This window comes from Manduca sexta, chromosome 2 (assembly GCF_014839805.1).
Source record: "Manduca sexta isolate Smith_Timp_Sample1 chromosome 2, JHU_Msex_v1.0, whole genome shotgun sequence".
Taxonomy (NCBI): domain Eukaryota; kingdom Metazoa; phylum Arthropoda; class Insecta; order Lepidoptera; family Sphingidae; genus Manduca; species Manduca sexta.
Genome location: NC_051116.1, coordinates 2,257,724 through 2,280,778, shown reverse-complemented (window position 1 = coordinate 2,280,778; position 23,055 = coordinate 2,257,724). Strand labels below are relative to the sequence as shown.

The 23,055-nt window shown below is 36.0% G+C and overlaps 6 protein-coding genes across 15 annotated transcripts in view; 3 read left to right on the top strand and 3 right to left on the bottom strand.

Annotated features, from left to right (window-relative positions):
- The first annotated feature begins 1,291 nt into the window (after window positions 1–1,291).
- On the top strand, window positions 1,292–2,933 carry LOC115450874 (GPI mannosyltransferase 1). Its single transcript, XM_030179017.2, has one exon. The coding sequence runs from the start codon at window positions 1,577–1,579 to the stop codon at window positions 2,861–2,863; it is 1,287 nt and encodes a 428-aa protein (XP_030034877.1). The 5' UTR covers window positions 1,292–1,576; the 3' UTR covers window positions 2,864–2,933.
- On the bottom strand, window positions 2,934–5,481 carry LOC115450878 (mitochondrial import inner membrane translocase subunit Tim10). 6 transcript variants are annotated; one of them, XM_030179025.2, is made up of 4 exons: window positions 5,328–5,481; window positions 4,627–4,782; window positions 3,877–4,063; window positions 2,934–3,504 (listed from the first exon to the last, which is right to left on the bottom strand). In XM_030179025.2, the coding sequence occupies exons 3-4, from the start codon at window positions 4,016–4,018 to the stop codon at window positions 3,365–3,367; spliced, it is 282 nt and encodes a 93-aa protein (XP_030034885.1). In that variant the 5' UTR covers window positions 4,019–4,063; window positions 4,627–4,782; window positions 5,328–5,481; the 3' UTR covers window positions 2,934–3,364. The 6 variants fall into 6 exon arrangements, with proteins under 6 accessions (XP_030034885.1, XP_030034883.1, XP_037292839.1 ...); XM_030179023.2 differs by having other exon boundaries at window positions 3,877–4,050; window positions 5,328–5,480; XM_037436942.1 differs by having other exon boundaries at window positions 5,268–5,463.
- A 98-nt stretch (window positions 5,482–5,579) lies between these two features.
- Window positions 5,580–7,511, top strand: LOC115450876 (UPF0488 protein CG14286). Its single transcript, XM_030179021.2, has 3 exons — window positions 5,580–5,838; window positions 6,338–6,472; window positions 6,631–7,511. Exons 1-3 carry the CDS (start codon window positions 5,661–5,663, stop codon window positions 6,960–6,962), a joined length of 645 nt encoding a protein of 214 aa, XP_030034881.2. The 5' UTR covers window positions 5,580–5,660; the 3' UTR covers window positions 6,963–7,511.
- A 181-nt stretch (window positions 7,512–7,692) lies between these two features.
- Window positions 7,693–10,121, bottom strand: LOC115450875. 2 transcript variants are annotated; one of them, XM_030179018.2, is made up of 4 exons: window positions 9,977–10,121; window positions 9,523–9,691; window positions 9,009–9,264; window positions 7,693–8,116 (listed from the first exon to the last, which is right to left on the bottom strand). In XM_030179018.2, exons 1-4 carry the CDS (start codon window positions 10,092–10,094, stop codon window positions 7,709–7,711), a joined length of 951 nt encoding a protein of 316 aa, XP_030034878.2. In that variant the 5' UTR covers window positions 10,095–10,121; the 3' UTR covers window positions 7,693–7,708. The 2 variants fall into 2 exon arrangements, with proteins under 2 accessions (XP_030034878.2, XP_030034879.2); XM_030179019.2 differs by having other exon boundaries at window positions 9,973–10,060.
- Window positions 10,122–10,415: 294 nt separating this feature from the next.
- Window positions 10,416–20,062, bottom strand: LOC115450872 (coatomer subunit delta). Its single transcript, XM_030179015.2, has 15 exons — window positions 19,911–20,062; window positions 19,734–19,773; window positions 19,527–19,647; window positions 19,193–19,295; window positions 18,477–18,596; window positions 17,929–17,988; window positions 17,498–17,609; window positions 16,899–16,989; window positions 15,823–15,975; window positions 15,506–15,582; window positions 14,974–15,062; window positions 13,934–14,084; window positions 12,492–12,603; window positions 11,882–12,004; window positions 10,416–11,605 (listed from the first exon to the last, which is right to left on the bottom strand). The coding sequence occupies exons 1-15, from the start codon at window positions 19,911–19,913 to the stop codon at window positions 11,437–11,439; spliced, it is 1,524 nt and encodes a 507-aa protein (XP_030034875.1). The 5' UTR covers window positions 19,914–20,062; the 3' UTR covers window positions 10,416–11,436.
- A 126-nt stretch (window positions 20,063–20,188) lies between these two features.
- LOC115450871 (deubiquitinase DESI2) overlaps window positions 20,189–23,055 on the top strand; it is a 28,226-nt gene continuing 25,359 nt past the window's right edge. For 2 of the 4 annotated variants that reach the window (XR_005112131.1, XM_030179008.2), the window contains exons 1-2: window positions 20,189–20,408; window positions 21,565–21,727. Coding sequence is in view for 2 of the 4 variants with exons in the window: in XM_030179008.2 (XP_030034868.2) it covers window positions 21,590–21,727 (138 nt within the window). In the remaining 2 variants the exon portion in view is untranslated. Of the gene's footprint in view, window positions 20,409–20,449; window positions 20,745–21,564; window positions 21,728–23,055 lie in introns of those variants that run through there. The other 2 variants (XM_030179013.2, XM_030179012.2) reach the window with 2 other exon arrangements.

Genomic DNA, 23,055 nt, shown 5'->3' with positions numbered 1-23,055 from the left:
TAGCTTTCTCCGCTCCTCTCATCCTAAGAGGTTTCCTTGAACTTCCCCCACACTTCCTTCCCAGCTGTCTCTTCCCAACTTTCCTCCAGGACCCTGTAGTCGCTAAGCTGCTAAGCTGGGGAATTCCAGTATCACATTCGCGGGTTTCCCCCGAGGTAGACTGCGGTGTAATATAAAAAAAAAACATCTACCCGAGGATCGAGCCCGAGACGATTGTCTTGGCTGTCATATCACATCTCTGAGGCCGTCCACATACTAATAGTTGTAATTGTGAACCTGGATATTGGATATCTTGGATTGGATACAGGTCGGAAGTATATTTAGTCGATCGTGGTTGTGGTGGGCCGTGTATAAATAACAATTGGCTCGCCCCTGTGAGTCATTACCATGATATCATGACGATAGTGGATATAACTCGGTAATAACAATGCCCTCCCCTCGGGATAGAGGTATGACCACAGTCTTTAGTCATCTGTCATTTGACTGCCTTGATGGCGTAGTTGTAATGCGTGTATGATAAGAGTACGACTTTCGCGCTGAGGTCCTGGGTTCGAATCCTGGTTCAAGCCAATTATAATTGTGACTGGGTTTATATTTTAAAAATTACTCAGTCGCAGCTCAGAGTCAGGAAGTTGGCGGTGTGATATTCCCGTGCCTCGTAAAGAATATAAAGCCGTTGGTCCTGCGCCTGATCTCTCCCCGGTCATGTCGGCTTGCCGTCTCAGCAGACTATGAGAGTGAAGGAACGGAGAGTGCGCCTGTGTATTGCGCAATATAATATCTGCTGCGCTCCTGGCTGATCTTTGTCGAGATTGGCCGCAATGGCCGAAATTCGGTTAGGAGCGGAATCGTGTCATCAGTCAATGGCCTAAGCTGTTAAATCCAAATACGTATCTTAATCTGAATTACGTTCCTTTAAGGCACCTACATCTACGATTATTTGGAATTTAGAAAGTTAATGCCATGCCAACATCAAAAAGTGCTTTCTGTTCTCTTTACTTTGCCACGGTTAATGTTAAGTATTGCCAATCATTTCTTCCCGAATTTAAAGGTACTGTAAGTATTAGACGTTTTTAGAGGCAAAGGGGAACAGAAAGGTTTTTCGATTACTTCTCAACTGTGTAACTCTATAATAAGTTTTATTTGTTCCAGTGAATTATGGAAAATCGTCGTCGGGTCCAACCTCTAGGCAAACGGAGTTGGATATTCAAGTACCCGCGAACCTTCCAAATCACTTTTACCACACTTGGGCTGGGAATTTTCTTCTCGAAGCCGATTTACGACATTTTCATCAGACCCCGCGAGCCTTTCGACTACTCCGAGCCGCCAACGACTCTCGCCTACGAGCCTGTTGAGCAAGCCGAAGGTTAAATTATGGAAGCGGTCGCTAAAGCCAAAGAGAGGTTTGCGAAGTACCCCCTGATCTACGCAAAGTGCTCTAAACAAGGCGCCCTTTACGCCAAGTGCGTTCTGGTTAAAGAAGATACGGTTAAGAAGGACGATTGTCTGAAGGAATTCCAAGAGTTCAAGACTTGTCTGCAATCTGCTGCTAGGGGATTAAAGACTAGGATCTAAAATGCATAGACTAGTGCAGTTCATTCACCTGCCATTCAAATGGCATTTGATGGCAGGTGTCTTTATCAGACTTCTCTTGATTCTCTATGGCAATTACCACGACAAGTACTACGACGTGCCATATACAGATGTCGATTATAAAGTGTTCACTGACGCTGCCAGACATGTGTTGAATGGCAATTCGCCATACAAAAGGCACACGTATCGCTACAGTCCTCTTGTAGCCTACCTTATGATACCAAATATATTGATAGGTAAGGAATTCGGCAAACTGTTGTTCTCGGCTTTTGATATACTTGTAACCGTAGGTGTGAAAGTGTTGGTAGAGTACCATTTAAGTAAAATTAAGAATGCTTCGAAAATAGCGACCTATAGCTCGCTTATTTGGCTGTATAATCCTCTTAGTATTGCTATATCAACGCGGGGCAATGCAGATTCTGTCGCGTGCTTTTTCGTAATAATGTCTCTGCTTTTCTTACAAACTGAAGTTGTGAAAGGATTGTCGAAATTCGTATTAGCGGGAGTGATGCTTGGTGTTTCAATCCATCTACGATTGTATCCTCTGGTATTTAGCTTCCCCATGTATCTGTCGCTATGCGATTGCCAGTATAAGAGAATTACTAGTCTTGGTTCGTTTGTATGTAACCTAATGCCGAACAAAAAACAGCTTCTTCTGACGTTGAGCTGCGTGGGAACCCTATATTCACTGACTCACACCATGTACACATTGTATGGTTATGAATTCCTCTTCGAGACGTATATTTATCATCTATTTAGAAAGGATACGAGGCACAACTTTTCTATAATGTTTTACTATTCGTATTTGACTATGGATCAGATACTGGCGGTAGATGTTGTGAAGTTGGTGATGCAAGTTTTCGAATTTATTATAATACTCGTTTTGGGAATGGGTTTTGGTTGTGATCCAAGGACGTTGCCTTTCGCCATGTTCTCGCAGGCAGTCATTCTCGTAGCGTTCAACAGCGTCATCACGTCACAATATTTCGTCTGGTTTCTCTCCTTGTTTCCATTAGTAGTGCATAGTTTCAAGATGGTCCGAGCTAGAGCGGTATATATGGCGTTATTGTGGGCTCTTGGGCAAGGCGCTTGGCTTTTCTACGCATATCTCTTGGAGTTTAAGTCCAGGGAAGTTTTTATTTTGATTTGGCTGAAAAGCGTCGTCTTCTTTTGCGCAAATGTTTTTCTTCTCGGGCAGCTAGTGTTGTGCTATCAGCCCGATTTCGGCTTCGGATATAATCTGGTTAGCCGTGATATAAAAAATAAATAGATTTTTAGTCGTGCAATATTTATATATAGATTTTTCTTGTAATTTAGACTGAAATAAAATGTAGAATGTGTGTGTGTACTTGTTTTATTTCTATATATTAGCTAACATTCTCTATGTACCTACGAAACAAAAATGCTTCCACAGTTATGGAGCTGTCCCAACAGTTCAAAACACAATCACTCACTTTGATGGTGTCTTATAACAAACTAAATATCATAAACATTTTTTAATTTTCACATGTATTTATTATGGATAACATATTAATTATAATTTATAAACTATTATATAAATTATAGTTGTTGATGTATAACAGAATTTAATATTGAATAATTAGTTTGTTATAAAGATACCTTATAATTATGGTCAATCAGGGTAACTCTGAACTAAAAATAGGATGCTCTTACTGAAAATATATCTGTTACAAATGCCGAGTCAGTCAGAATTCTACCAAAAAGGCAGCATATTGTAGTATGGTAATTCAAAGTTACCCTATTGAGACTGCTATTTCTTAGGTTCGGGAAGGTTGACTTTAGTGAGGTCCTCCTCCCCTTGGGACATGTTAGATAGCTTCTTGCCGATGCGTTCGTGGACATCCAGGTACTTAGCCACGCATCTGTCTAGACACACTGACTCTCCTTTGCCTGAAACAGATTTTTGATAATAAACTTTTTGGTTTTGTTTTAAACTCTAATAACTCACCTTAATATTACGATGAATGAATGCGTCTTATGGTCATGATAATTTACGAGTATTAGTATTGTTTTTGCAAACCCACCTAACTAAATTAACTAAGAACTGTCTATATTTCTACAGTGTCAGTGTAACTACTGGACATAATAAGACTTAACATCTGATATCTTGGGATGGCGAGCGCAGTGGAATACCAAACAATACTTTATAATTTAAGGTGTTGGATGGTGTTTCTACTGTTTATGGGCGGTCGTATTGCTTACCATGAGGCGAACAGAAAGCTCGTCTCGTCATTCAGAGCAAAAAAAAATTTAAGCCCTTACCAAGCTCTGCCTCGTGGTACTTAATGGGTATGCATTTACGGTGGCACGCTCCCACCAGCCTGTTGTACATGTCGGACATCATCTCAATCTCCAACTCCTGGACCAGCTGCAGCTTGGCGGGATCCAACTGTGGCACCGCCATCCTTATACTTTGTCTTTGGGATTAATTTAGGGCTAGAAAAAAAAACTGGATCATTATTTTAGTGAAAGTTATAGAAATAGTAGGAAAATAATAAAAATTTAATAATTGAATTTTGTTCACCAGAAAATTATATTTATCAAAAATTATGATGTAGTAAACAATCAATAGTCAAGAGTACAAATGTTCAAGGATACTTTAAGATAACTGTACCATTTACAAAAACCCTATATTCCATTACATATTTACACTAAATATAAAACATATAATACATATTCTGTTCATAGTACATCAATATTAGTGTTTATAAACTACAAAATTGAACATTTGCAGTCTTACTTATAAAAAATTCGCAAAGCTGTGCTTAGTTAAAACACAAGTTTACTCGATCAGCTGTAAGTCAAAACCTGCCATCTTCCCTCTTAATAAGGTTTAAACTAGGAACCGGTGATGTTTTTGACAGCTATTTAAGCAATTCTTAACCATCTCTTAATGCTAAAACAAGTTTATAAGTAAGGCTGTATGTGTTTAAATGATCATAAACATCAAAACAGAGGTGGTGGTCAAAGAGCGTAAATATTTGGATAAGTACTGTTATAAGTTTAACATACAAACTATTAGCTCAGAGCTTGCGGTACAAGTCAGGATACTCTCCCTCGTTAGACCGGCGCATGCGTTCACGAGCTTTCATATTCTCCTGGCGGCAACCATTTACGTAGTTCTTGGCGACCACAAATAGAGATAAACTTGTCACTGTTATTCCCAGCCTGGAAGGGATCAAATTATTTTGTTTATTAATTATTATATGTTTAAGTGGACTTATAGGGAAGTATATGGGGTACACAGACTTGAATCAACATTTTAAATTACTTATAAATTGGTACCCTTGAATAATGATAAGTTTATAAAGGAAAAATATACCAAACATAACCAAACTAATGATTACAGTGTCTGCCTTCTTACAGACAATTTTAGATATCATTAAATTCATAGGCACTTATAGATCTACCTATAATAAAAAAATTACCTTGATACATAATAGTGAATAGTTATGATGTAAAAAATGTGAGAAAAATGTAAACATAAATTCAAAAGAAAGAAATGAAATGTTACAAGATAAAGTTGATGTTGCTATAGGCATTTCTGGCACTAAATAACTCGTGTTTTTGTTAAAGTAATAAATGAGAATTATTAAGAAAAATCGTAGTAGGATAAGATAAATAGATTACTTTGAAAATATTTTTTGGCTCACCAACAATAACTTGCTACAACTCAAAAGCGCGATATATTAATATTTAATTTAGGAAATTACCACGAAAGAGTTATTTTTCCAAATTTTCCAAGCGGCATACTATTATCTCGTGAAAAATTTGAACAATTTATTTTGAGGTTACGTTTTAGTAACTAATTCTGCCACATTATGTCACACCCGGATGTCACCACTGTACGAACTGAAATAGTGATGTGTGCTTCCTGTAAATATAAAATTGTTAAGTAATCGTCTAACTGACCATGGACAACAAATTACCTTTTTACCGGTTTTGTAAAAACGATAAAAAGCAGCTCTATTTAAAATGTCAATTGTCATTGAAATTTCAAAACAAAGCGAGGAACGTGTTGAAATCTCTAGAATTTTATTTTAAAGATGCCGAAACCTACAAAATTACATTCAAAGGGTAAGGTTCAACCTAATTCTATTCAAAAGCCCTGTAATGATGACGTAGACCCCGAAGAAACAAGAAGACAATTTCAGTTAGAGCTATGCTGGTGTATTCAACAACTGGAACGAACTTTGAGTGAGAAAAAAGGAAATGAAAAGCAATGTAAGTACTTAAGTTTGTTATTTTTATAATATACGTGTCTTTTAACATAGAATATGTTTTTTTAATAATTTTTTTTCCTGTTTTGACAATTTAACATTTCAACAATATAAACTTTTCTACAAAAGTCATCGTGTTATTTTTCCACAAGATATTTTCAATTATTAACAAATAATATTATAACATTATTTGTTAATACTTTACTGGTGCAACAAAGTCGAAATTGACTTATGATTAATGTTTCTATTGAAATGTTCTTAAAAATAACAAATAGTTATGAAATTATAATACCTACTTTCTTTAGTATATTTAGCTGTTTTGTATCTGGGTTCAATTCCCAGGTCCAGAAGAATTGTTTTTACGGACATCCCAATAAACTATATTTCAGATTAATTTTCCGACAGTATTTTTTTTTACTATTATGCTCTTAATTACACAACAATTAACAATTTGTCATCCATAAATAGCATTTTGGAAAATTAATAATATTCTCTATTCACAGTACAAGAAACATGGAAAGTCTTGACAGTTTTAAAAAACAACAACCAGCCGATGGTACGGAAGAGACAGTTGATGAGGACACATTTCGGAGACTACAGAGCTAAAATGGCAGCAGAAGAAAAAAAACTTGCCAAGCGTAACTATCTTCCCTTTCCTTCCTAACTTTGTAAAAGTTAATTTAGAAGATAAGGAAAAATGAATTTAGAAATTCTGCTCATATGTAAGATTCCGCTTTTAAAACTTGTGTAATATCAACATGGTTTACAAAGTTTAAAATATCATATTTTATTGCAGTGGCAAGCAAGATAAAGATTTCGGAAGTTCAAGATAAGCCTAAAGCAACTTTTCTAAGAAAATCAGCATTTTTAACAACAGGAGATAGTTCATTTAGATTTAATTTTGATTTAGCCCCAGAACAAGTAGATGCCAACAAAAATACAAATCCTAGCAATACTGTGGAGACTAATGTAGAAAATGACGACATTGCAGTAGTTAATGATGACAACACTAAAATAAATGTAAGTGATGTCAACACAGACAAAAATAATGTGGAAATTACAAAGAAATTTAAATTTTCATTTTCTGATTCTGAATTTAAATTCAATTTTGGAACAAATAATCTATAATTAATGATCATATTTTATTTTCACAATATATATTTCACCTTCAAAATTTAGATGCAAATTTTTATTTTCTAACTTCTGCAATATTTAAAAAAATATATTAATAATTTCTAGAGAATGTTGAATAATTTAGTTACTAATTATAGCAAAACACTACCAAATAATTTAATTTCAAAGGTAGCATGGAATTCTGAAGAATACTTTAGTTTTAATTTAATGGTGAAAGCAAACTGTTTATTTCAGATTACTATTTGCAAACTGTTAATACAATTGAATCAGCTTTTTTATATGATCAATATATGTCACCTCTTTTCTATCATATTGTGACATACATTACTGTCAAGTACCCAGTTATAATCTATGTAAAAATAAAATGTCTTTATAGTACATATACATATAGACATACTGCTAATTAATGTGTGTTCCAACTTTGGCTATTTGGTCTTTGTGAGGAATTGTAGTAGTGTTAAAAAAAACATTTGATAAGTACAATGCATTTTATAAGTCCTCTAGATTAAGAATAAAAATTAAAAATATAAGTCTTTAAAAGCATTAATTGTTTTCTTCATTTTGCCTAATTACCTTCAGAAGATTAATGGTATTTTGTAAGAAAATAAAAATATAAATGCAATACTGTCTTAATATATTGACACAATGAAACCTAGAACATGTCGTAGGAATTAACTAAACCATCAAAAATTACTACTTCGACTAATATAAATAATAATAAAAAAACAGTGCATATTTCTTTATTGTGCATCACATAAACCTTGATAATAACCTGTGGTAACTAACAAACCGCTATCGTCTCTAATGTGCTTAGCGCATTTGTAATCTTTGAAAAAGTTATCAGAGTTGACAACCGAATAGCCCACAGGCAATTCATACTTCCGAAAATAAGCGCCCCAAGTCGCCACCCCCACTAACTTGTTCGTCTTCAAGTCTATCACAGCTCCTCCTTCCACTCCATGATAACTTTTGCATTTCTCGTCATTAGATTTAAATTCTAGGAGTGTACAAGAGTGATAACACGGCACTCGAAAACCTTGAATATGCCCGAAAAATGTCATGATGTTTGAGCATAAGTCAATGTCGCAATATATATCCAAATCTGTGAGATTGAACTGTCTGTCTGATGATTTAATGCGGTGGATGCCCTGTTAGGAAAATATAAGTTTTTAGGTTTAGATTCGCCTACGTCAAAACAAGTTTGAACTTATGTTGCAATATCGCCAATACATTTAGTTTTCTATAGAAATAGATAAATTTTGTGAGCATCGATATAGGAGGTAATCTCAGAATCCACAAGGCCGACTTTTTTCTGACTCCAGGAAACTAAATTATTACGAGTGTTAAATACTACACAGACGCACACACTCTTCATCCCCAAAGGGGTAGGCAGAGGTGCAACTGGTGCTCTGACGCCCTGACTTATGTATTGCATCCTTAGATATGACAGAGGTGAGCCTATCGCCACATTGGGCACAATTCCAGACTCCGGGCTGATACTGAGCAGAAAAGTCTATTAATCACTACCCGACCCGGGGATCGAATCCGAGACCTCAGCACAGCAATTGTACCGCAATACAATTATACCGGCGAGGCAGTAAATATTACTTTCTCTCAATAAAATTTATACACGGATGAAAATACGAGCAAAACCTAGCATCTAATTGTAAAATATATGGCACCTCGTCACACTGACGTAAGTGCAGAATTGATACGAGTAGGAATAGCAAACATTGAAAATTGTCATAGTTTCAAGTGCTAATTATAATTATTGGTTTGAGGTTACGTCATTGTACTCATCAGAGGCGGCCTTAGTGGACGCGAGGCCCCAGGTGATATCAAAAAAATACAACGAGTTGCCCCGGACGGCGCAAGAAAATTTCCCGGTTTTCACAGTTTGCTTGGTAAAATCGCAAAAATTTCCTTCAAAGCACCGCACGCAAAGCCCCTGTAGGCGCAAGGCCCTGGGTGGTTGCCCGGTTCGTTATACCCTAAAGCCGCCCCTGGCACTCATAATGGTGCGATAGCGTTTCCTGTTACCTTCTCTGTAGCATATCCGACAACCCTGTACTCAATTCCATTCGCATCCATATTGGCGAACCATTGGAAGTCATTATCAGTTCTGTTGACGGCGTTGAACAATTGTATAACAGGCCAGGGGCCGATGTACCCGGCCTCAACGACTATGAAACCTATGTCGTCAAACGCTTGTTTAGTCCCGTCTGACGGCACGACGAACGCTAGCACGGGGAGACGTTGGTCCATATAAATTACTGTGGTGTAGCTTACTTTTAAACTGGAAAATTAGGATATAGATCTTAGGTTACAAATAATAAATCTAGGCTGTATAATTGTTATGCTAAAGTTAAAACTGATGACTTGTACATTGTGTTGCTATACGACTTGTTTTATAAAGTTAAGTGAAGTAGCAAATAGAAAATTGTCAAATGAAGTCCAATTTTTTTTAATGAATCGTAGACCTAAGGATATAACTGAATTAAACATGGTAAATATTTTATTTGGAAATATTCTCGACAACTCAATTAGAATCTACCTGTAAATACACCTTGCTGCTGTAATAAATATCCTTTTCTCGATACATACGGCAGTACACACATGCGGCAAGTCGTTCGTGGACGAATGTACAACGCGCGCTATCCAAGGATACTGTGTTTCCGACGCTGGCACTGCGTTCACTTGGTAGTTCTCCAGGGATGAAAAAACTATTTAAAATGACTCGCTAATTAAAGTTGTATGCGACGGAAGTAAATAAAAAAATACTGTAGTTTTTGTAATTTCTAAGTGTTATAGATACATCATATTGATAATGTTTATTATGAATATCTTTACTCAAAAACATAAACAGACCTGATGACTAGTTTGGTTATTTCAAAGAGCTTGTACTCGTGATAAACTAATCATAATCATCTACACGCTTTTGCCTTGCAGTTTCATTTGTTACATTGAATCGGAATCTAATTTTTTTTTTAAAACAAAGATTTACCAACAAGTCTCATTGTAATTCGGTTCCAATGTTCTACTTCGCGCCATGTACAAAATAGTTTTTAAATTGTAATCATTCTGGGCCGCACAACACGATAACAAGAATAAAATAAACCTGCACATTTTATTATTTTACCGCGAAATCAAACTACATTTTTATTGTATATTTTTATTGATTTACAAGAATTATACAATTTTCAAGGGCGACATATAAACTAGTACATGTCATGCCGGATATATGTCACTGGCGGTGGCAACGTTTATAACAAAAGTTCACAAATGGTTATTTACCATTATCAAATTATTTTCTAATAATAGCGCATTTACTAACAACAAATTATTGCAATAACAATCCGATTACTAGTTTATATGTCATTATAATTATTTGAATGGCATGATATATTGTATGTAAAAGTAAATTAACTTAAATATAAGATTATCTACATACATAATCATTAAAATGTTTAATACCGCCTGAGGAATGTGACAGCAAATATAAAGAACTCCGAAAAATATAAATAAATACAAGTAATTTAAAACTTTTTATGTAATTTCATATGATAACAGCAGACTCCATGGCATTTTTATCCCTCTATTTTAATGTCCACATATATCTATTTAAAACTACTACTGTGCCATTTGTGTTTAAGGTATAAATATATGTTTAATGCACCTCCATCTCACAAAATAATAAGAGAATGTTATTTTTAAACCTATACTTAAAGTAAAAATAATCAAAATGTAATTTTGGTTGTATAATACATTGGCGTTACCAGTATAACACTTCGGAAAGACCTTATACTTTTTATAAAAGGAAGTCTCAAGTTATTTCGAGAATAATCTTATACGAAAATAACTGTCGCCAATCTTTAGATATAGTCCGAAGTTAGTCACGAAAGGAACTGTTCGGGATGAACAAAAGAAAAATTAGAAATTTAGTAAACTGGTTCTATAATTCCTTTTACAATACGCGCGTAATGTCATCGTAGTATAAAAATTAAAAAGAAAGTGAAGTATATGAGTGAATGGCTGTGGAGCGAGCGGTGTTTTTGTGACGTCTATATGACGTAGATGCGTGTGGGCAATGTAATTGGTGGAGTGATAGACATAATTTAAAATTAAATGCGCCTTAAATCAAAGACGATACGGTCGACATTACGGAAAACCGGCGTCGAGAAACAGTAGGGTAGGTGTTATAGTGAAGTGACTAACTTCCAGCCATAACGATATCAGTTGATTGCCGAACAAACAACTTGAGCACACTAGCACGTCGCGGATGTATTTGTACGTTAGAGTAGCCACACTCACAGAAGTTATTTCCCCACCAATATATGCGCCTTCAAGCTCACCTCTCCTTACTTAGTGGCATACAAATGTGAAAGGCGAACGTCGCGATATTATGCCCACAAGTTCATGTTACTAATACGCCTTTATACCTGGTAACGCCAAAAACACTCATCTATATTTATACAATCTCATATTTGTCGGGATGGAAGCTGATCTCCTGCGAGAAGTCGACTGGCGAGCCGTCCTCAGCTTGTGTGACTTTGGTGGCGGTCAGAAGCGCCAGGGAGGTGTCTGATGTCCACGTCACGGTCAGAGGGAAGAAGTCGTTCGGTATGGCCGGTGTTACCCTGATAAGATAATATATATGTTTTATAATGTGCTGGTGCATATATTTGATTATGGTATTAGAATACGCTTAGACATATGTCTGAATCAAATCATTAAAACATTTTATGCTCTAATATAATTCAGGATAAGGCAAATCTTATAAAGCATATATGTAGTTTAATTGGAAGTATGTATTATTTCAAATGTCATTTATAATCAAGTCAATCAAACTTTATCGATAACATCAATACTGATTAACAGATTAGATTTAATAACGGCTCGATGAGTATACTCACGTGAACTCAAGGCTGCCGGTTTTCTGTTGCTTGTTAACGATCGGTATGCTCCATATGAGCTGGCGACCTTTCTGCGAGTAGCTACCCTCCCACTGATGCACCACCACTGAACTGTTACCCGTTCTGCATGGAAAAAATATATATTATTATTCATGGTCATTTTGAAATTGCTTTAATAAATTAAACTATATAATGTCTTCTAGAAAACAACACTTTATTATCAGTTAATCTAACCATAGATGAAAAATAAAAAAGTATAAGTTGCGAACAAAATCAATATGAATAAAATGACACTGTCAATACTATAACATGAAGAGAATTGGATGATGGCTGTCACAAAAAGAACTAACAAATATAGAAGTAGGGACGAAAAATTGGGTACACTAGGAGTATTTTTACCTACCCCTTTGGAGATGCGTGACATACGTGTAAAACGGTGGCGAAGCGTCCAAACAACCTAATTCCTACCGGCTTCCCTTTTAATTACATTTATCTCAGTTTTTGTTATCTATTATAATATGTTAACCAAAGATTTTTTTGCCTCTGGTTACCATTTGAAAGATTTCATCCTTCGCCAGTGGTGTACAATGTGAATAAAGTTAGTACTAACGGCAGCGGTATGTGTATGTTGACGTCGCTGAGCGTGAGGTGGTCCTGTTCGAGCTCGTACTCGATGTTGACGTCGCAGCCGCCGCCGGCGCCATCCGACGGCCAGCAGTTCACTACACAAGTGACATGTAAACGATTATAATGTGACATATATGTATTTATTAGATAAATAAACTAAGGTATCAATTATTTATTTATATGTTAAATATGATCATGTAGATTGGCTAAGACTAACGTAAATGACATGTATCGATTTATCTATATATATAAAAATGAATTGCTGTTCGTTAGTCTCGCTAAAACTCGAGAACGGCTGAACGGATTTATCTTATCTTGGTCTTGAATTATTCGTGGAGGTCTAGGGAAGGTTTAAAAGGTGAGAAAAATTCGAATAATTGCCGGGAAAATCCTCAAAACAGCATTTTTCTATTTCCCATACAAACGTTTTCTAACTAATACGTAGAGTCAATTTGAGCTTTATTGCTATTGTATAAAGTTCACTGTTGTCTAAGCAATGTAGGTGTGTTCCTAACATCAAAGCAGTGTGCGTTGGAGCACAGAATATAATAATGTAATGTCGCGTTCTGAAACTCAACAAAAGTGATATCGCGGACCCGACTAAATTGAACAGTCACAAAATTTAATATATCATTAGTTATTTGGTTGGGTTCACGATATTATTTCTTTTGTCTTACTTTAAAATGCATGTTTTCGTTATGGACAATTTTTGAGCTACTTTTGCATATCTATACTTATAATAAATCTGTAGAGAGGTCAATTCTGTACATGAAATATATTTCCAAAGTAACTGGGGGTGATTAGGGATCGACACTGATGCCAAAAATGCAATTAGTAAAATTTTTGTCTGTCTGTCTGTATAACCGTTATAGAAACAAAAACTACTCGACGGATTTTAACTTAACTTGGTACAATTACTTTTCATACTCCTGAGCTGGTTATAGTATACTTTTCATCACGCTACAATTAATAAGAGCATAGCAGTGATGGAAAATGTTGGAAAAACGGGAGAAGTTACTCCATTTTTTAAGCTTCCGTCAATTCGTGTGCAACCTTAATGGTTAAAAGTTCCTTCGATTTCACCAGGATCCCATCATCAGACCCTGACCGGACAATCGGACCACCTGCATACCACCATAAATTAAAAAAACATCCCGACAAATTGAGCACCTTCTCCATTTTTGAAACCCGAAATCCACGCGGGCGAAGCTGCGGGCGGAAGCTAGTTTAAAATAAAATGTCTAGGTGACATATATTCGTTTATGCTTTATATACTGCGTGAATTTTCAATACAGTCAGTGACCTCACTACTTATATTAGTTTAAAATAATTTTCACCATGCTATATTTTACCAAAAACTACGTCAGTCGCAAACAGTCTCTCCATTGTTAACTTAATTTTGATGCGTGTTAAATAAATACATACCGGAGATTGGAGCGAGTTTGTCATCATTAGCCGCAGCGAGTCTCCATTTCAGCACGCCGACGTCGCTGTGCAGCGGGAACGGGCGCTGCGCCTGCTTCAGTCCGATCACGCCTTGCGAACGGAACGCCTCTTTGTCCACGTTCGGATGCGTCTGTATAACAAGCAGGGACTTTATTTATACCATTTATCTTTCTACACACACATACTTACCATCAGATGCACAGGGGGGCACTTTGGCGTGCCAGTAAAAAAACAACAAAAATAAATGTATAAAATGCATACACGGTTAATAATGTTAGATATTCAACGGATTCGTTGCAATATGTGGATTATTCTCTATAACATCGTAGCCATTAAATAGGGCAGTGTTGTCTTATTTTGTGAAATTTGCGTGGAATTGTACTCTATATGCCAATTTAAATTGTCATAAAAACGTTGACTGCCTCGATGGCGTAGTTGTACTGCATGCGCGGTACGGCAGCGCTCTGAGGTCCTGGGTTCGAATCCCGGGTCGGGCAAAGTGATATTTGGGTTTTTCTGCTCAGTATCAGCCCGGAGTCTGGAATTTGTGCCCGATATGGCGATAGGCTCGCCCCCTATCACATCATGGGACGGAACACACTTGGCGAAAAGTGGGTGCCATGGTTGCGCGTCTGCATACCCCTTCGGGGATAAAATGCGTGATGTTGTGTGTGTGTATAAAAACGTTTGGGTACGTCACGCGCTTCTTATGTACTGTCAAAATAACGTGTGGAATGCGGTATCAACGCCCCAGTTTCGTTTAGTTGAAATTACTGTGGCAAGTTCTATGTGGAACATTTGTGGATAGAAGTCTTAAAGTCTTTTCAATCTTCATCATCTTCAAACATTTAATTTTAATTTTTAAATGCCACCAACCTACATTTTTTATTTAAAATTTTAACATCATTTCCTTGTGTAACAGTATAATTAATAAACAAATCTATGACACTTGATATAAATATAACACCAATCTAGTTAATTTCAGGCCAATGGATTAACTCAATAATGATCAAACATACTTGCAACTGCAGCGGTCTGGAGTCCTTGTTGTCGACGTGCACGTGGATGCGGCCGTACTGCTCGTTGCTTATGCGCAGTGTTAGCAGACCTGTTATCATTAAAAAATTGTTAATCCTATTGAACATGAAGTTGTATTCCTGTATAACATTATTAAAATCACTAAATATCTTTTTGAACATGACCCTAAGTTTGTTAGCTTGGTAAGGGCTGGCTTATATAACACACCGGACTTTTGTGTGAGCACATTAGGCGCTTGCAACTCTTGAAAGTTGACCGACCATGCTGAGGGCAACACACTAACGGGTTACGAACCTCGGCTTAGGACGGTCACTGAGAGGATGAGACATCATCGCTTATGGATGCGCGTAGCGAATTAACAATCTAACTATTACCGTATTCGTCGGCACGCGGGCCGCAACTATTAGTAGGGGAAATTAAATATTTGACATATATTCTAGAAATAGGGAATAAACGCTTATGTGTCACTCAAAAGTGACATATACTCATTTATAAGGCATTGCATTCACTCACCAGATAGTTCGAAGCTTTGTATGTCGCCATCTCTTCCAGCTACCAAATTCAAACGCTCCTCAAAGCGTAGATGCACACTAAAATAAAATTATGATAAAAAACACTTTAAAATATCACATAATACATGTTGACTGTACACTAGGTACGAATATTTTAAAACTAAAAAAAGTAATTAAACATTTTTAGCAAAATCATGAAACTGCAACTTCATAAAATATTATCCAGATACATATATTTCTCATATATATTCTCATTCTTAAATTTTGTCCATCTATAATTGCACATATACAAAGAAAACTTCTAAATTTCATACTCACTCCTTATGATCAGCCGGTACGGGCTTGCTGTCCACCCTGGCGACCGGCGCGGCGACCGCCCCGGGGTCGCCTTCACTGCGCAGGCGCGACACGAACGACTCCGTGTCTGTCCCACGGGAGCCCAGCTTCATCGCAGATCTGCCTACTGGACGACTGGGGAACAAATTATAGTAATAATTACATACTAGATAGACTTGAGAGTCACAAGTCGCTCGCCTGATGATATGCAGCTCGAGAATTTATAAACAGTGGCAACACCATATGTAACATAATCTGTATTAAATACTAAATGTCAACTATCAGTTTTATACAAAGTAGTGTCTGTGGTATGAAAAAATAAAGCCGTCTTCCTCGCTAGTCAACATGGAGTTTAGGTAGCATCCAAACCATCCATTGAATTACAAAGCACTACATTGTGCTTGTCACTGTAACATATTAGATGTTAAGATTGACTCCGCTTTCACACTCTCGAGGCAAGGCGAGGTGAGTGTGGGTGGCCTAGCCTCATCTTCTTTTCTGGGGTTAAAGAACACGAGGCGACCAATCCCACTACAATCTCGTCGAATCTCGCGCACGCACAGTGTCCTATTTTGTCAATAACAATGCAACTACAATTACTAAAAAGCGGCGATAGCCTAGTTGGGTGTGGAACGGACTGCCAAGACCAATGTCCGCAGGTTCAAATCCCAAGGGCACACACCTATGACTTTTCTAAAAATCATGTGTGTATTCTTTGTGAATTTATCGTTCGCTTTAACGGTGAAGGAAAACATCGTGAGGAAACCTGCACATCTGAGTAGTTCTCTATAGGAATTTCGAAGGTGTGTGAAGTCTACCAATCCGCACTAGGCCAGCGTGATGGACTAAGGCCTTAATCCCTCTCAGTAGTAGAGGAGGCCCGTGCTCAGCAGTGGGCAAGTATATAATACAGGGCTGATATTATTATTATTATTATTATTAATGCAACTACTGGGGTCAGAAGACGCGAGGCGACCATACCAACCACACTCTCGACTCTTGCGCATGCTCTATTTTATCAACAACAATGCAACTAGCGGTAGTTTGTGAGTACATACGTGTCTCTAGCGGGCGTGCTGATGGTCTTCTCGATCAAGGGTTCGGTGGGGCTTGAGGAGGACATCGACGAGCTGCCGAAACCGCCGCTACCTGTACCATAAAATTATTCAATATTATTAATATCGCGATTATCAAAATTGTCCGGAGAAAATGAACTTTGATTGATAAATTAATAACTGCCCAAAAAGATTATATTTGTCGTTATGTGAAAAAAAAATTGAACTCTTAATTGTTACAATGATTAAATTATTTGTCGTATTCACTGTATATATTATTACAACCGACTTAGCAGCTCTTGCGTCATTATGGCTGATAGCGCATGTTTTTTTTTACTTTCACATGCATGGCAAAGTTACTCTACTTGGAAACTAGTGCCATTCTCATTCTAGACTAGAATGCAGTATCTAAAAAACAACAAACAAAATCATGTACATTGATGCAGTGGCGGCCCTAAACAAAGCGAGGCCCAGACAACAGCAAAAAAAAGTACCACGGTTTTAAGTTTCGTCGGTAAAATTGTAAATAAGGTCCGCCGAGGCACCGCGCGAGCTCCCGTAAGGCCGCCGGTGCATGTAAATAAGACTGTAGTGTTGGTTACCGAACGCCATCTGTGACCGCGGCGGAGCGCCTCGCTTGGCGGCCTCGAGTCGTTCTCGCTGCAGCTCCTTGGCGCGCTCGCGCATGCGGTTGGCCGCCTCGCGCTCCTGCGTCTGTACACACAATATCATTACTATATACATACTCGACATAACGTTAACCAGAGACGGAAACTAGGTGGGACCAAAAAAAAAACTCCTTTCAACAATTTTGTTGGTAAGATAGTTTATTAGTTAACATGGTTATCAGGTATTTGGTTCGACCCTGTCCCGTAATTCCTACACTGATTAAAACTGAATATCTTCTTCTAATACTATTACAAATAGAGTGTGGGAGTGTGACATTTCTGCATATAAGCTGCTGTTGTAAAGTACGTAAACACTTAGAAATGATTTTTGGAAATGCATAATAATATTTTATTAAATAACCCACCTGTCTCACAGCTTGGTAGATCTTTTCTTCATGCGAGTCCATCTCAACACATGAGCGTACCTGGAAAAGTAAATATTTAACAGCTAATGCTCACTAAAATCTATTTTCAATTACCATTTTTATTACATAAACAAATGTTTATTACTACGGAATTATGACTCAATATAACAAATTTTCATGATTTAAAAATTTTATTGCATTGCATGCTTGAAGGTATATACATTTTCAAGACATATTCATTACACCAACCTAGTTTAGAAGTAGGCAAATATCATAAAAATACAAATAAGATATAGTACACAAACTTTTCCCTAGAGCTCCAACCATATATATTTTTTCAAATATAAATATTTTCCTGCAGTAAAAACTACTTATTGCCTGGGAAGTAATGTAAATTTTAGTAATTTCTGAGCTTACTCTTCATTCAGACAAACAAACTTTGCCACATTATAATATTAATATATATATTGTCTTGAAACAACTTCCATTAATACACTTCCATGAATCTATCCAAAACTCAAATTACAACTAATATAATGACTACATACCTGTGCCAAGTTGACACTCTCCCTGTATCCAAGCGCGACAATTTCATCAAAAGCGAAGAGTAAATTGAATGCTTGGTTCATCACCTCCGCTTCAGTCAGCTGAGTGCAGTACTCTGGCACCTAGAGACATTATCACTCTGACAGCTGATATTCACTTTGATAATACTATGAGAATCATTTTATATGTGTTCCTCAAAATAAATAAATGTACCAAGATAGTTTTACGAAATACTATTACAAATCTGTCTCATTTGTTTCTTTTTTGCTTATCTTAACTCTTGGTCTCTCGTGGCTCGCCGGCGAGCCAAGACAGCTACATGACATTTGCGTGTGTCACGGGATTATAACCTTATATACTACATAATAAGGTTATTTTTCCGTCACACGCGTAGCTGTTTGACAAGTCATGACGGGTTAATTAGTTCTTTATAATAATTGGGAGAATGAATGTATTAAAACAAACAAAACGGACAGATGACACAATTTTGTTAAATTATTTTATAAAAACTATTTCATTATGTACATTTAATTTAAGAATACTCTTATAGAGTTTTCAATAGACAAAAATATCAATAATTTACAAAACTTTAGAGACTAACACTTCCCAATATAACATTGTACAAATGTATAAATAACATTTAAAATTGAGTCAGGACACAAATTAATATAATCATTATTTTTGAATATCCTATATTTATTGTTTATGAATCTCATACCACTCTACTGAAGAGGCGCAGTGTCTCCAGATCCTCGAGGATGTTACTGGCCTTGGTGGTGATCAGCAGCATGTACAGCTTGTCCAGCGGTTGGTACACATATCTATAAACATAATCCAGCTTACTTTCCTACAAAAAATATGTTATCTCTAGTACACACAAATAGATTTATACAATAATATTTAAGATAATGGATTATTTAGATTGTAGCCTGTAAATTCAGTTTTAATTTTTTGGTATCCAATATAAATTATAAATGACTTTCTCTGTTGATGTAAGTAAGTATTACTTCACCATGATGTTTTGCAAGTCTTATAAGATTTCAAAAGGTTACCTCACGGATTCAGTCTCCACAAATGTATGCTGACGTCCACCAGTCATGAGCTTGGGGAATGCCGCCAGCAATCCCTCGATACGAGCCTTCGTCATCTCCACAAACTGACGAGATACAAGCGCTGAAACCGTATACACAATTGTAGAATTATCGACATAAGATCATGTTTTAGCACAATAATTGTGTTGGAGATATAAAATAGAATACCTTTCCCTGACTTTGTGCATACTGTAGCAGCTATGAGCACCTGAAATACGAAAAGAATTGCTTGAATACAATAAACATTCGCCGGAATGTAAGGGTTACAAAAAGTCACTTTCGCTAAAGATATATTTTCACTTTATATACACGGGTCTAGTTGTGATGAGACTTTATTCTATTTACCATTTTGTTTTATACTTTATTTTCTCAAATAACATCAAAAACTTTATTTTCTTTAGTAAATTGACAACACACCAGGGTGACGTGTTGAAGTACTTTTTTTTAAATAGTGTTGTATAAGGTGTTGTAGCGTTGTTATTTTCATGACATTCATGATGCAACATTATGAAAATCCGAATATAAAAAATCGGTACTTTTCAATTGTCTATATTCTTCTATAATTTATGGATTTTGTTTCATCTCTATCAAGCACTTAAACTTAAAAAAAAAGAGTTTGTCAATGGTTCGTTAAATGTCAAATTTGTCAAAACTAATAAAAGCACATTGGGGTTATTGTTAATTTTATTTGTGAATTTCAGCATTTCTATTACTATCTCGCACGCAATACTAATTATCGATAAGCGCTACGTCGACAGTTTGCAAACAATGGAGCTGATCATTTGATTCGGCGGCAAAATTCTATGGAATTCATCTTCCTAACACGGAAGCCAAATAATAGAAGTAAGTGGATATTTTTATTATTTAATATTTTCCTACATTGGTATCGCAATAGGTCACATGGCGTCGCATTATTCATGCGTTGTTACGTGTTATCGTTATTATTTTCGCTAATGGTCAAGTGATTTGATTTGCATACAATGGTACTCTTGTCCGTTTGGCAGCCGATCTTTAGTTTTATATCGTTCTATGCTCGTGCAGTACCCGATTATCTCTCAACTAATTGACGTAGACAACTTTATTAGTTTACTGTGTGTTGGTGTTTGAAACTTTTTATAGTTGGTGATTTTTATAAACTTTTTCATGGAACAAACTTCTCTAATAGATAGTGATAATGAGGTATTACTTTTCACTTAGTGTATGGAGTTAGAAAGTATTAATATTGCATCCATATTGTTATTACATCCTGTGTAGATAGATTGTATTGTTAAATGCACTATTTGGAACAGATTGGCCCTTATGGCTTATTATTTCACATACATAAATTGATACAAATTCATACTACCCTCTGGTAAATTATTCTAATAAAGTAATATTTATATTTTTTTTGTTACATCTAGCACCAATTAATTAATAATTTTTAAGACTTTTTGACTTCAAATTAATCAGAATATAAAGCCAATATATACAAAATTTTAACATCTGTCAATGGATGGCTTTATCTAATCAATAAAAAGTTCTATCAACACAGGATTCTCATTAATTGACAAACAATACCAATTAAGATACAAAATTTATCAGCTGATAACAAAGTCCGGTATGTACATCTACCTTAGTGTTATCATTAATCAATAAATATATTGTCTATTTATGATACAAGTTATTTCAGAAATAGTTTTTAAATTCTTATTATAATTTATTTAATACAAGTTCTAGGAAATAATTTTAATAGTATTTGAACAACAACTGTATCTTCTATGATTTATTATATTACTAAATATCATGTGTATATTGGCTTTATAAAATAAAAGAACAAAGGGCTTTCAATAATTAAACATTTGAAGTGACAGATATGTTTTAGGCTCCATTTGATTTGAGGTAAACCCTCAATTATATGTATATTAGAGTATTTTTTGAAATATTAATTGGCAATCCCACTCCTCAAACAAATTTGAACTATAACAAACCGTACATAAAAACCTGAGGACTTTGTTGACAGTCCGCAGTGACAAGTATGTGTAGAAATGAGATGTGACGCGTGCGGTGTCCGCACGCTCCGTACGGAACGGAGGACTGAGGGCCGCGAGGAGCCAGGGGACTGCGACCCTCTCATACACTCCCCCACTGTCGCTCAGGAGGAGCCCTACGATAATCGTAACTTAGTAAGACGTAGTTAGTTGATTGTCCGGTATATGTTGTGCGAGATTAGTGCATGATGCATCTTTGTGCATGTTGTATTTTAGTAGCAACATAGATCTATGTCGTATGTACAGCATAAATTTAAATTATGTGTTGTCTAAATATTTTATATAGGTAACATAATTTGTGCCATATTACATAACATTATATTTCTAACTATATGTCGCCGCAAAATCGCGCTGATACCTCTACGTCATCATATATATTTACATCTCAAACAAGTAAATACAATTTATTTATTTATTTTCATCTTATTCCACACTCTAATACATATACCAAAGAACTCCTAAACTATATACCCATATATCTATACAACAAAGTCGAAATAATACGCCTCTAACTCGCACAACGTTTACCAGACGATGCACCGTATGTTTTATCTGGATGTCAACGCACCGAATTGTGTATGTTCATAGGCCGTAAATAGTACGGTCGGTACAAAGGGCGAGCACAGCTGTACGCGTTAGGAGAGCGCCCCCATTGCTGGACACCATGCAATGTCGCTTTGATCACGTTTTAATTTTCTTTATTGAAGTTCGCACTGACGATTTAAAACGTTTAGATAAAAAATTAAGTAATGTACGTATTATTAAAAATGTTGGATATATTGACAATTTTAAAATAATTCGTTGGACAATACACTATATTCATGAGTGCGAACGCAAACATATCGTAATACTTGTTTGAGAATGTGTTACGATTTACGATATGATATTTTATTTTACTGTAGCAACGCATTAAACGCTTTAGAAACTCAATTCGTTCCATAATGCAAACTCACTGTTGTAATCACGTCTACTGTTTTGTTTATTGCACAAAATATTGCAAAAATCACTGTTTAAGACTTTCAATTGTTTTATTTACAAGATATGTATAATCAGACGGCACCGGTAAGTTGATTATTGATTAAAAAGTTATCGGAATTTAATCAATGATTCATAGAATGTATTGGTAACGTATTTATAAATAATATATAGTGTGACCCACTGTCTGTCGTACGGTTTCACGGGCTTTCGTGTTACGCGGAGGGCCACGGAATATATTAAATATACATAAAATGGTGTGTTAGATTTGTTTACGTATTCTCTAACAGTAAACACAAATTTACTCTTTTTATTACTCAAATCCGTTTGGAGTTCGATTCAATTCGATTCGATTCAATTCGCCACTCGAAGTTCACTGGTAAGACGGACTTGTCTTACCAGTAAACAATTAACCATTCAAATGGTTATATTTCAACCGACGGCGAAAATTGACTAATCAGAATAAAATTTGTTTGACATTATCATAT